Source organism: Narcine bancroftii, chromosome 9 (genome assembly GCF_036971445.1).
Source record: "Narcine bancroftii isolate sNarBan1 chromosome 9, sNarBan1.hap1, whole genome shotgun sequence".
NCBI lineage: Eukaryota > Metazoa > Chordata > Chondrichthyes > Torpediniformes > Narcinidae > Narcine > Narcine bancroftii.
Window position 1 is genome coordinate 100,263,480 of NC_091477.1, and position 14,284 is coordinate 100,277,763.

The window sequence follows — 14,284 nt, forward strand, 5'->3', positions numbered from 1 at the left end:
TTTTTTCCTGTGAGCCAGGAAAATTTCTACTTATTAATAGTGCAAAGAAAATACTCAAGAAAATATAAGTAGCCAAAGGAGAAAAATGTCAACAAAGAAAGAAACATAAACAAACTGTGCAAATACAGAAAAAATATATTCAGTAATAAATAATCTGCAAAGTAGCATCCTCAAATGAGTGTTTAAATAAGTTCGTTGTTTCAGAGTAGAGGGCTAACAACTGTTCCTGGGACTGTCGGTGCTAGTCTTGTGGCACCTAGACCTCTTTCCTGACGGCAGCAACAAGAACAGAGCATGTCCTGGGTAGTGTGGATCCTTGATGATTCCTGCTGCTCTCCGATGAAAGCATTCCATGTAGATGTTCTCAATGTTGGGGAAGACTTTTGCCTGTGATGTACTGAACGGTATCCACTACATTTTGCAGGGTTTTGGTATTCCCATAACAGGCTGTGATGCAGCTGGTCAGTACACTCTCCACTGCATATCTGTAGAAGTTTGCCAAGATTTTTGATGTCATACCAAACCTCTGCAAAATCTTGAGGAAGCAGAGGCGCTGACATGCTTTCTTCATGATGACATTGGTCCAGGAAAGGTCCTCCGGGATAGTGATTCCCAGGTATTTAAACTTTCTCACCCTCTTCACCTCTGGTTTCCCCTTCAGCGATCATGAGTTGTATTCTTTCTTGTTCTGTAGTCAGAACGGATGTAGAAGGCATTGAGTTCATCTTGGAAGAAGCTGTGATGTCTTTTAGTACTCTGGATTTAGTTTTCAAGATCACAAGGTATAGGAGCAGATTTAGGCCCATTAGCCCATCTTGTCGCTCTGCCATTCTAACCATGATCCTTCCTCCCACTCAGCCCCACTTCCCTGCTTTCTCCCTTAACCCTTGACGCCCTGACTAATCAAATATCAGTCAATCTCACCTTAAATACACCCAATGACCTCTCTCCATAGCTGCCTGTGGTAACAAGTTCCACAGACTCACGACACTAACTAAAGAAATGTTTCCGCATTTCTGTTTCAAATTGTCACCCTTTTACCCTTAAGGTTTGCCCTCTTGTCCATGAATCCCCTTGCCACATCTACTCTGTCCAGGCCTTTCTGCATTCAAAATATTTCTATGAGGTTTCCCCCCCCCGCCCCCTCATCCTTCTGTACTCCAAGAGCTGACCATAGTTCCTCAAATGCTAACCTTTGGAGTTCCTTGGAATTCACTTAACTTCATCTCAACATCTCCTCACTTATCAGGAAGATGCAGCAGGAACTGCACTTCCTGAGAAGACTGAAGGGAGCAAGGCTACCGGCCACCATTATATCAACCTTCCATAAGAGTTCTTTCGAGAACATACTAGCCAGTGGTATCACAATGTGGTATGGTTCCTACAGAGAAGTGGATTGGAAGTCAATCCACAGGACCATAAGAGTGGCAGAGAAAATCATGGGAGTCTCCCCTGCCCCCTACTCCCCCTCCCCCCCATCGATGTGATATACCAGGATTGTTGTCTGAAGAGGGTGCGCAAAATCATTGAGGATCCTTTCTACTCTGCACATTCCATCTTTCAGCTGCTCCCTTTGGGGAAGAGATACAGAAATATTGGAAACAACACCACCAGGCTGAGGAACAGCTTCTTCCCATGGCCAATGAGACTGCTGAACGACCAAAGGAACTGCTCATAATAACCATCCGAGACTCTCATTTGCAGAAAACAATATTTTTTAAATCATATTGATGAAATACTGGTTCTGCATATGTATTGTTTGTCTGTATTTGCATTATGTCTGGTTGTGTGTCTGAATGTTTTGTACTGAGAACGGGAGAATGCTGATTCGTCTGATTGTACATGTACAATCAGATGACAATAAACTTGATTTGATTTGACTTTTATTCCTGGTGTCATTCTAGTAAATCTTCTCCAATTGACTTTGACCAGTTCCTCTCTCATGTGACTGTAATTTACTTTACTTCACTGAAATACTGTCACATCAGACTTCAGCCTCTCCTTCTCAAAATTTTAATATAAATCGATCATATTTTGTTCACTGCCTCCCAAGGGTTCCTTTAATGAAGCTCTCTAATCACTTCTGTAGCAGGTTATGTCCTTTAGGCCCTGCCAAGTTGTCAGGCATCCTTCTTTGTTTCCATTCTTATCCAGAATCTCCACTTCGCCCAGGAGATGGCTTTTCCTTGTGTAGTGTTTTGGATCTCTGGATTTAAATGCCTGTGATCTGGCTCTCAGCAACTTCCAGATTTCATTGTTCATTCAGGGCTTCTGTTTGGGGAAAACCTTGAATGACGCGCTCGACCAAGCAGTTTTGATAAAGTCTGTAATGGCCCTAGTGTAATCATTCAGATCCTCAGCTTAGTTCTTGAACATCACTCAATGCACTGATTTGAGGCAGTCCTATAACCATCTTTCAGCCTTCCATGACCACCTTCTGGCTATCCTAAACTCTGGAGCCTCTCTTTTTAGTCTGTATGCTAACAGAAAGAGCAACCTCAAGTGATCAAATTTGCCAAAATGCATTCTCGGGAAAGAACAGCAGTCTTCCTTATCTTTGTGTAGCAATGATCAAGTTTGCTGAGACCTTTGAAACAACAGCTTACATGGTGATGGTAATTGGACAAGGTTTTCTTGAGATATGCCTGGTTAAAGTCAACCATTATGTTTTGTAGTGTGTCAGAGCGGGCTGCCTCTTGTTTACTGACCATATCATGAAGTTCTGCAAGTGCCTGTTTGCATTCGCATTGGGAGGGATATAAACTCCAGTGAGAATCACTATTGAGAACTCTCAGGGTATACAGTTGGTGTAAGGGGTGGCACGGTTAGCATAGAGGTTTGCGCAATGCTGTTCTTGTGTCAACAGTTTGAATCCCACGCTGGCTGCAGGGTGTTTGTATGTTCTCCCCGTGTTTGCGTGGGTTTCCTCTGGGTGCTCGGGTTCCCTCTCACCGTTCAAAAAACATTCCAGGGTTGTAAGTTAATAGAGCGTAATTGGGCAGCATTTACTCATGAGCCAAAATGGCCTGTTAATGTGCTGTATGTTCAAATTAAAAAAAAATATATATATATGTATATATATATATATATACATATATATAGAAGGGTCTGCATTTTATCAATATTTGCTATACAGCAGTGGAGCAGGAGGTCGATATAATCCCAGCCAGTATTAACAAACAAGTGCACACTGGCCCCCCTCTCTTTGCCAGTTCTGATCCAGTCTGTGAATTTGCTTTTCCATTCAATTTAGCGTCATCAGTAAACTTTGATACAATGCAGTTGGTCTCCTCTTGAAAATTTTTAACATATATCATGAATAGTTGTGTGCCCAGCACCATTCTTTTGCCACTCTGATCACTGCAAACTGGAAAAATGCTTATTTGTCTGAACTCTGACCTTCAGTCCTCTATCCATGCTAATGCTTTACCTCCATCTCTATGCATCTGTAGAATTGTCGTACTTTGTTGAACTCCTGGAAATCCACGTAAATTGGTCAAATTCGACCTGTCTTTCCTGAACTCACTCTATGTTTCCTGATTGAACAATTTCTATCTCGATGTCTCACTATTTCTTCCTTAATGATAGCTTCAAGGACTTGACTTACTCCTGACAATAAGCTAACTGGTCTATAGTGATCTACATTTTGTCGACATACTTCTTTTTAAACAGTGGCAAGCTAAGCACAGACTTTAAATCCTACAAAACCTGCTCAGAGTCCAAAGAATATTAGAAAATATTCACAAATCCCTCTACTATCATTTCTGCCATTTCTTTCAGTACCCTGGGATGCATTTAATCAGGACCAAGGGATTTATCAACCTTCAGGTCCACTGGTTTGCTCAGCACTACCTCTTTTGCGATAGAGATTCTTTTGAGGACCTCACCTCCCTCCCATCACATCCATAACATCTCTTTCTGAGATGTAGGCATATCCTCCACCGTGAAGATTGACACAAAATAGTTGTTCAAATATTTGGCCATTTCTTAATTCCTCCTTTTCATCATCCAAACCACCTACATTCACTTTAGCCACCCTTTTCTGCTTTATATAATTATTAAAATTTGTACTTTTTTAAATTTTGTGCTAGTTTACTGTCATAATTTATCTTCCATTTCTTTAGTGCTTACTTGGTTGTTCTTGCTTTTTAAAGTTTTCTTGAATTCCTAATTTCCCACTGCACTTGACAATTTTTTGCACGTCAACTTTTAGTTAGATGCCTTCCTTTTATTTCTTTGGTTATTCAAGGCTTGCCCTCCATCCTTACTGCCCTTGCTTTTAACTGGAATATACTTTTGCTGTGCACTGTGAAAAAATGTTTTGAAAGACTTCCACTGTTCCTCAACTGCCCCACCAGATAGCCTGTGTTCCCAGTTGATGCTCGGTAGTGATTATACTTTCTTTTGGTGCAAATGGTCATTATTCACTCACAACTGAACATTATCTAGGTCCTGCTGCATGTAGACATGGATTGTATTATTACCTGTGAAGTTGTAAATGTTATTATTAGCAATATCACCTTCTCTCACTTAATCTTGAAAGCTACTGATGGAGCAGTTGAATTGGCTGGTCTGAGGTCATTGGCCAAAAGCATCCAGCTGATTGAATCCATGTAAAATATTAATTCATGTATTCATGTTTTCAATGTTATTCCATTGTTGCAATATATGTATTTATAAATCACATTTTTAAATGTAAATTTTAGACATACAGCACAGTAATAGGGACATTTCAGCCCAGGAGTCCAATTTACACCCAATTCATCTACACCCCCTTGGAGACATGGGGAGAATGTACAAACTCCTTACAGACAGCACGGGATTTGAATGGGAGTGCAAGCCAATAAATGCCCGGAATCTGTTGAGCTGTGGCTCCATGTTTTGAGAAAGTAATCATGGAAATAATGCGTGCATTGACTGTCATCTTACAAAATTACCAATCAGACAAAAATGTCATCCTATTTATTTATGAAAGGAAGGAAAGAGAATTGTGATGAATTACATGCCAGTTAGCCTGATCTCAGAAACTGGGAATGTGGTAGAATGAGTTGCTAAAGTAATAATAATTTACTTTCAAACAGTCAATACATTTGACAAATCTGATAGAGTGGTTTTGGAGGATATGATTAGCAGAATAGATAAAGATAAACTAGTGAATCTTACATATTTGGGTTTTTGGAAGGTCTGCCATCAAAGAGGTTGTTAAACAAAATTAGAACATATGGTTCTGGGGTAAATAGATAGGCTTGGACAGTACATTCGTTCTTGGAGAGAGAAGAGAACGATTAGTCATTTTTAGGTTGAGAAGCTGCCACACAGAAATCACTTCTTGGGTCCAACTACGCAAAATCTTTTGCAATGATTTGGTTGAGCTGATTAAATGTAACATATCCAAGTTAGATCATAACATAAAGCTGAATGGCAGGATGCATTGTCAGGGATGATGGAGGAAGACTACATCCAACGTGGACAGGCCAGGTGAATTACCAAGTTCAAGGCAGTTATATAAAATTTGAAAACTGTGAAGTCATCCACGTTGGTTGAAAACAGAAAATCTGAGGGGTTTTTCTTTTAAATGGTGAGAGACTGAAAGATATTGGAGCAAATAATGCCAGAAACTAGAAATTCTTATTAGTGGAAGCACCCAGCAGCAGGTCAAGCAGAAATAATGGGAAAGAAGTGAAATCATTGCTCCTGATGCATTTGATTACAGTGACTGTGGTGAACTTACCCCATTGGACCGAAGCATGCAGACTGAGTAGACCATCCCAATTGCTGCAATAATTGTGAGGCACATCAAGAATCGAAAGGCATCTTGGTACAACTTGAAGTCCATTCGTTTGGGGTACAAAATGGACCGAACTAACTCTCCCTTGCTAGTAGTAAAACCTGAAAAAAGATAAAATTTTGGGTTTTTTAATGGATTTAATTTGCAGAAAGATCTTGTGGGTGCAAGAATTGCCTTTCTCTTCAGATGTGCACAGAAAGTTATCACCTATGGCAAAAAAAAAATTTAACCAGAATTAGTAAAGCTATTAAATAAGCTTCTATTTTAAATACATTCCTGAGCAAACTATCTGCTTGCTTTTTCCCAGATATGGACAATATTATTAGAAAATGTTTAAGATTTCATCAATCAGGACTTTATATAGGGCTTGGGCAAAAGAGGGTAGGAATTTTGCAATAGTTAGAGAAAACTGGAGTGCTGTCATAAATTATGGACACAACATTATTGAATCAATATATTGGTCATGGAGGGCGTGTGCAGCATTTAATTACCAGAATGGTGGCTGGCCTCCAAGAGTTAAATTCCAAGGCAAGATTACACAAAGTGACGTTATATTTCCTTGAAGTTGGACATGGAAGATACAAAGAGGAGTCTGGAGAGAAAAAAAAAATCCCACTACTTTGAAAATCCAGGATTAGGGACCACAATGTTTCAACCAGGAGGGAAGTTAGGAAATACTTCTACACGTAGAAAATGCTTGGTCAATTGTTGAGGTTAAATCTGAGATTGAAAGATTTTTGTTAACCAAAGAGATTAAAATGATAATAGGAAGAGCTAGCGTTATGAACTTCACATTACAGAGTAACCATGATCTTCATGAATAATAATATTTAAACTTTTTAAAATTTAGACATGCAGCTCGGTAAAGGCTATTTCGGCCCTTGCCTGATTATACCCATTTAACCTATACCCCCGGTACATTTCAAATGATGGGAGGAAACCCAAGCCCCTGTGAAAAACCCACCCAGACACAGGGAGAACACACAAACTCTTCACAAACGAGCCCTGGTCCCAATCGCTGGCGCTGTAATGGCTTTGCACTAACCACTATGCTAACAATAATATAGTTCAAGCTTCAAAAGCTAATTAGCCCATTCCTGTTCCCATATGTCTATTTGAATGATTTCCAACCAAATTTCCTTCACTCCGGAAGGAAGGATAAACAATTTTGTTTCTTGACTTCCTTTCCAATAGTGTAGCTGAATCTGTGCAGCCAAACCCTGATCTCCGAATAATACAATATATTGCTGTTGCATCAAGAACTTTATTATCTAATGAAATGCACATTAGTTTCTTGTGCAAGAATTCCTTGTCTATCCTCCAGATGATAAGCATTAGCTGCAAGGAAAATAAGAAAGAAAACGAGCAGGCATGATTGGACACAGGGAATAGATTTTCCTTGCATCATTTCCATTCTGCTTTTTGTCTCAGTGATAACAGGTAATAAAGATAAATATAAATTCTGATGAAATTACAATCTTTTGTGTTCTAATGCCAGGCAAAATTCACCTGTTCGAAAGACGACAGCTTTTACTTCACTTTGTCCTGCTGGTTTGGACTGAATCACTTGGGTCCCGCAGAAAAGGAAGTGGCGCTTATGATCTTCGGTAGAACCATTCCAACAACTACGAGTAGTTGCATTTGGTAATGGTGTCTTCACAACTGGAATACTTTCACCTATATGGAAAAATAAAAGAATATATTAGTCAACAAACTGCAATCAGTCTATAGTGATAACTTACGTAAGATGGAACTTTTGTCCTAACTCATTTTCATTTATGCAGATAGAAGAAAGTAATAGAGAGAAAAGTCAAACAAGGATCGTAATAGAGTATGAACTTATCTGTGGATTAAATGCTTGCAAGGTTGCTTATATCCCACATCACATCCACAAAAAGTACACAAATTTTCCAATAAGAAAATAATAAAACCTGCATTTGGACAAATCTATTCTGGCAATCAAGAACCTGTCAGTCTCTCCCACCTGTTAATGGTCCTTCCATTTGCTGCATTTAATGCTCACTTTTTAAAAAAAATTTCTCTTGAGAGTCAGAGAAGAATTACCATTTCAATCACTTTGTTACATTACTGCTTCAACTTAATTGTCAGTGAATCTCAAGGTGGACCGAAGTCAAGAAAATGCCAATCAATTTTATTTTGTCTCTCCATTTTCATGGGAAGGAGTAGGATAATATATCAACTCAGATTTAAAAGATTGATTCTCACCTGTAAGCATGCTCTCATTAACAATGCAGTCCCCCTCGATTAGCACAGAGTCACAGGACAATATTTGCTTATTACCCGTAACTATAAAGACATCACCAGGTACCAGTTCACTAGAGGGAACTTCCTTATACCCTACAAATAGAAGCAACATTATGTAAATTATTGTTTTTCACTTCCAAAATGAAAGAGAAAGGAGGCAAATTAAATCAAGCCTTTGGTATCACCAGACCTGGTAATGGAGACCTGGATTATAAGGAAAAGGAAAAAAAATAGATTTAAACAGGAAAGTCTGCAGATGCTGGTATTATAGGGCAATGTATAAAATGCAGGAGAAGCTCAGCAGGTCATGCAGCATCTAGAGCAGGTAAAGGGCAACCAACATTTTGGGCCTGAACCCTTCATCAAGGTATGAGCAAAATTAGGCAGGCACCTGAGCAAAAGGGTAGGGAGGGGGAAGAGAGAATTAGACTAGAATTGCAAAAATTAGATTTTAGGATATAAAAATAAATGCCTGAAACTATAAGATAAAGCCTTGCTATTAAATTACATTTGCATCAATGAAAAGAGGTAAACAAATAAAATGTCAAGTCTCCTCCATTCATGGGAGGAGTCATGTGATGGAGTAGTGGCCAGTAGGAGAATACCAGCCCTCTCCAGAAAAAAAGGAAAAAAGTGAAGAAAAAAGCAAAGCCCCAGACACACAAATCACAGCAAATAAAAGATAAAGGTGTGGAGAAAATGGCACCTAAGAAAGAAAAGCCAAAAACAACAGGAAGAAAAGAAGAAAGAAAGACGCCGGAAGAGAAAGGTGAAGGCCTTACCTGCACGAAAAAGCAGGGACCCGCCGTGGAAAGAGGACCCTGCTCCCCGAGGTTAGTGGAGACCCCGCAGGGTCGCGACCCACCGACCGCGGGACTGCAAAAATGGCTCATGGAGCCAAACAGGGGCACTCAACGCGCACGACAGGGAGAACACTGACGGATGGGGGGACCAGCTGTGGAGTGAAACTCCACAGCACGAACAGCTGAAAGAAGCCCGACGGCAGGGCCCCCAGATGGAAGATAAAGAAAGCAACGGGAACGGGAGGGGTAAGAAAGAAAAAAGGAAGCAAGAGACACAACAGATAACCAGCCCAGAAGAAGAGGACCAATATCAAGAAACCATGGAAAAACAAATACCCAACAAACTGAGACAAGCAGCTCAACAAGAAAGTCAGAAGAGACACAGATACAAGGAAGAGAAAATGAAGACACAAACCCAAGAGCAGACACAGAAGAAGAAGAAGAACACCAAGCTCAGCACAGAGGAATAGGAGGTAAAATGAATGGACAGTACATAGATTAAAAAAAAATTTCAAGAACAAATGAAAGTATTAAAAGTCTCCTCCATTCATGACACTGCAATGGTCAACTGAGTAAATTCCTAAGTAGCAGGAAGGTGGACCAGAATACACCTTCCAGTGCACGGGTTCAAAGTCCTATAACTGTACAGCTAATCAGGTTCAAAGTGAAAAATACTCACCCTATTATCATCCTACTAGTTGGCTTCACTTTACAAGAAAGTTCTGCCCAGAAATTCATGATAAATTGAGAATAGTTAATGTCAAAGTGTAGAGTGCAGTTTGACCACAAGAAAGAGAAGCTGGGCTTGTTGGAGGCATCAAAAGTTCAATAAAAACAGGCACAAGAAAGGGGTGACAATGTATTGTGAAACAAAATCCAACGAGAATTAACCCACGTCTCGCAAATTAAGGGCACAGACAGATCCCAGCTGTGAAACAGTAAAATATTAGCACTGAAAGTAGCTCACCTCCATTTTTTCTGCAGATTGTAACCCTCATGTTGTTGTGAGATTCCACAAGTCTGTACAATTTTATCGATTGCTGCAAACAGTAAGGTAGAATAAGGATTGACTCTTCCCCTTCCAATGAAATCAAAACATCATATAATTAATTCATTACATTTCAGAAGGTGGAATCAATGAAGGTTTAATGGAAAGTGAAATTTTCATATGAACTAAAAGACTAAAATATTAGGGAAATGCATTAATCAAAGAAAAAAACAGATCAACCATTACTGAAAAATATGGATGAATCATGCAAAGAATTAAGGATCCCCTGTAAGTTATAACTCACTTGCTGCACGTTGTAAACGGACAAAGAAAGGGAGAGGAGAGACATGATAATGAGTGCAATTGCATATTCTGTGTAGTCATCAGAAATCCAGAGACACACACTAAATATTTGAAAAGCATAAAATGGATTCAAGACCTATACAAAAAAAAGGAAAAGGGAAGTGTGATTCAAAAGTTTACTTCTTCCATTTAAAATGCAAGACATAGCTGTGGTGAATCTCTGCTGAGCTGTCAGTCTCCCTCTTGCCTAGCCTTGCTTAACTGACATTGGCCGTGTATTATCTCTACCATTAAGGACACTCCATCCTCAACATCCATTGGAGCGCTTACATCCCTAACGTCGAAGTACTCGAGATGGCAGAGGTCGACAGCATCGAGTCCACGCTGCTGAAGATCCAGCTGCGCTGGATGGGTCACGTCTCCAGAATGGAGGACCATCGCCTTCCCAAGATCGTGTTATATGGCGAGCTCTCCACTGGCCACCGTGACAGAGGTGCACCAAAGAAAAGGTTAAAGAAATCTCTTGGTGCCTGCCACATTGACCACCGCCAGTGGGCTGATATCGCCTCAAACCGTGCATCTTGGCGCCTCACAGTTTGGCGGGCAGCAACCTCCTTTGAAGAAGACCGCAGAGCCCACCTCACTGACAAAAGGCAAAGGAGGAAAAACCCAACACCCAACCCCAACCAACCAATTTTCCCCTGCAACCGCTGCAATCGTGTCTGCCTGTCCCGCATCGGACTTGTCAGCCACAAACGAGCCTGCAGCTGACGTGGACTTTTTACCCCCTCCATAAATCTTCGTCCGCGAAGCCAAGTCAAAGAAAAAGGACACTCCCCTTGGGTATAACTGTGTATGCACCCATTGTCTTTCATTATTGTACCATTAGTTTCTGCTAATAAAATTGAAGTGCCAGTTCATGAAGTAGCAGAAACTAATGGTACAATAATGAAAGACAATGGGTGCATACACAGTTATACCCAAGGGGAGTGTCCTTAATGGTAGAGATAATACACGGCCAATGTCAGTTAAGCAAGGCTAGGCAAGAGGGAGATTGACAGCTCAGCAGAGATTCACCACAGTAGCATCATAAGTAAAAACCATAAAACAAGATTTACCTCTTTACAAAGCAGCTTCCATATTGGAGAAATTTGTATTTCAATTGTATTTGGTCCAAATATTAATCTCCTGCATTAAAACATTGTGGGGTTATTACAGTGTATTCTGATCTCCATAATGTTACTATTTAACTACACGATGATTTTACAGATCCACACAAACAAACAATAATACTTCCATGTTTTCAGAATCTAAAATGAGTGATAGAATCACAAATGATTGTGGGAAATATTGTTTTCATAGAAAATTAAATAATGTTCTGAATTAAAAAGAAAGCTCACTGTTTCATAAAAGTTGACTAATTATAAACAGAAAATGCTGACAATGCTAAGCATGACAGATAATTAAAATAAATCAGATTGGTTATCCTTTTGACAGAACTTACAAAAATTACACATAACAGGAATTGATGCTGTAAAATCCTTTGAAAATGTGAAGTTTTGTTGAATGAAGTGAAATTGAGTATTTATAACTGCCTGTTTTGAAATCGGCAAATGCTGGGGTCTAGTGCAGTAGACAAAAATGCTGGAGAAACACAGCAGGTCACATAGTAACCATATGAAGTAAATGGAAATCAATGTTTCAGACTGATACTTTCATCAGGATTCCAAAATATTAGTTAACCTGTGCATGGCAAAGACTAGCTTAAGAAAACAGAAAACATATAGGCATGAGAGGGATGTTCTTGTTCTACAGTATAATTCCAAGAAAGTTCCCAGGAAAATCATGTTTTGACCCCATAAATCACCTGATCGACTTATTACATATGAAGGATATGGAAGCTTTCGAAAGAGTACAGAAGAGATTTACCAGGATGTTACCTGAATTAAAGAGTGTAAGCTAACAGGAGAAGTTGGACAAACTTGGGTTATTTTCAATGGAGCATTGATAGAAGTTAATAAAATTGTGAGAGGTAGACAGTTGGAACCTTTCTCCTGGGATAAAAAATAAGGTGAGAGAAAATTTAAAGGAGATGTATAATGGCATTTTTTTTAAATGGGCTGCTGGGAGCAGTGGTGGAAGCAGATACAATAATAACATTTAAGTGACTTATAGATCAACAAATGAATATGCAGGGAATAGAGGGATATGCATTGTGCAGTAGTCACTTTCAGTGCAGACACATGGCCTAAAAGGCCTGAAATTGTGCTATACTGTTCTATTTTCAACAATTATGAAATGTGTGAGTGCAAACATAAATGTTAAGTAGTCTAAATTTCTTTCTTCCAGTGCTAACTGAATGCCACAAGTATGATGGCACAAGAATCCTACACAGCTATTGACTCCTGCTCCACCTTGTGGCATTTGCACAGAGGATGTTTGCTGGATGGAGTGGGGAAGAGGAGCTTCAGAATGGGAGAAGAGAAACTGGGAGAAGTGGTACCTTACTGCTGTTGGAGATCCAGAAGTGAGATTAAAATGTTACCCTCGAGAATATTCCAAAATAAGTGATTATCTGCCTCCTATAAATCATCAGTCCACAGCGATTTGAAGTGGGCAAACCTTGCCTTATAAAAAAATTTCTCAACTCTCTAAACCTAGTTGAATATTATGAAATTAGTAAAGCTCTTGCAATCACTAGTTCTCAGGTACAAATTGCAGGAATTCCACATCTGACATTATTGTTTTGGATATTGTAATTCCAGGCATTCTCAAGTGTCTGATCAAAAATAAACAAAGCATTTTCTTGAAGGGAAAGGGAGAGGGTGCTTATAGGAAATTCACTCTGATTTCACTCCACCCATTCAGATTCTGCTCTATCTGAGATGGATATTTAACCCTTAAAGAAGTCAGTATTTTACAATTTGTTTTGAAAACACTGCACTAAAGAAAATATTTTATAGCTTTATAATTGTGTTTGCAATATATGCCACTAAATAAGTCACTTCATGGGGAACAAGAGGTTCAAATTATTTTACCAATTAATTTAAAATAATATAATTTATAATTTTTTAAATTTAGACATTCAATACGGTAATAGACCATTTCGGCCCACAAGTCTGTGCCGCCCAATTTGCACCCAATTAACCTACACCTCCAGTGGAAGGAAACCAGAGACCCTGGGGAAAACCCTCGCAGACACAGGGAGAATGTACAAACTCCTTACAGACAACATGGGATTCAAACCCTGGTCCCGATCACTGGTGCCGTGAAGGCGTTCCGCTAATCGCTATGCCAACTGTGCTTCCCCCAAAATATATTATTCAAAATACAATTTAAAAAGAGAAGTTCGCTGTTTATGTGTCTGGATATACAGTATGCACAAAGACAATGGTTACATGTTTTAAATAGGAAAGTGCAAGCAAGCAGAACTACCGTACTTAGTCCACCAAAAAATCAAACATCAAATCTTTCAAATGTTTGTACACACAAGTCATCAAGATATACTACCATGACAAATAATTGCTTTGATAACTACCTGGTTAATACTTCTGTGATACTTAATCCAGAGCCAAATTTATGATGAATATCAGCGCAAGAATGACTCTCTTCCAGGCCTCTGAATAAAATAATAAATTTTAAAATAATAAAATAATAAATAATACATCTGAAAATCTTCAAATTTCATCAGTTTGAGAAACCCTAATAGACTTCTAAAGACTTACCCAGATCTAACAAATTGTTTTTCCCAAAAGTCCCAGATGTACCTTATCTTTTGAACTTCAATATACCGTACCTACGTAAAGATGAAAAAAAAACTTTGGAAAAAGAAACATAACATTTAATTAAATCTACAAATACTAAGATTCGTAATTTGCGACTGTTTAAAATAAATTTTCAACTCCAGAAATATTTTAATTAAACAAACCACATTATTCAATCAAAAGAAGAATGCAAAAATCACCTCTTACTTTCAACTCAGGTTTCATAATAATTCTATGCAGCACTGAAGTCTCATCAGAAATGACTAGCTGTTGTGTATCAGTTGTTCTACTGAGTGAGGACAAGTCTATCCACCTTACTTTTTTCTTGCTCCAGATTTTATATTCATCCTGAATGAGAAAGGGAAGATGAGGG

The 14,284-nt window shown here is 39.0% G+C and overlaps 1 protein-coding gene across 1 annotated transcript in view; it reads right to left on the minus strand.

The window, feature by feature from the left end:
- The window catches only part of LOC138742518 (probable cation-transporting ATPase 13A4), a 55,690-nt gene extending 45,447 nt beyond the window's left edge, over nucleotides 1-10,243 (minus strand). Inside the window, exons 1-5 of the mRNA XM_069897021.1 lie at nucleotides 10,149-10,243; nucleotides 9,824-9,896; nucleotides 8,015-8,146; nucleotides 7,298-7,465; nucleotides 5,732-5,889 (exon numbers count right to left, since the gene is read on the minus strand). Of these exons, the coding sequence (XP_069753122.1) occupies nucleotides 5,732-5,889; nucleotides 7,298-7,465; nucleotides 8,015-8,146; nucleotides 9,824-9,896; nucleotides 10,149-10,193 (576 nt within the window). The 5' untranslated portion in view covers nucleotides 10,194-10,243. The remainder of the gene's footprint in view (nucleotides 1-5,731; nucleotides 5,890-7,297; nucleotides 7,466-8,014; nucleotides 8,147-9,823; nucleotides 9,897-10,148) is intronic.
- Nucleotides 10,244-14,284: the final 4,041 nt, after the last annotated feature.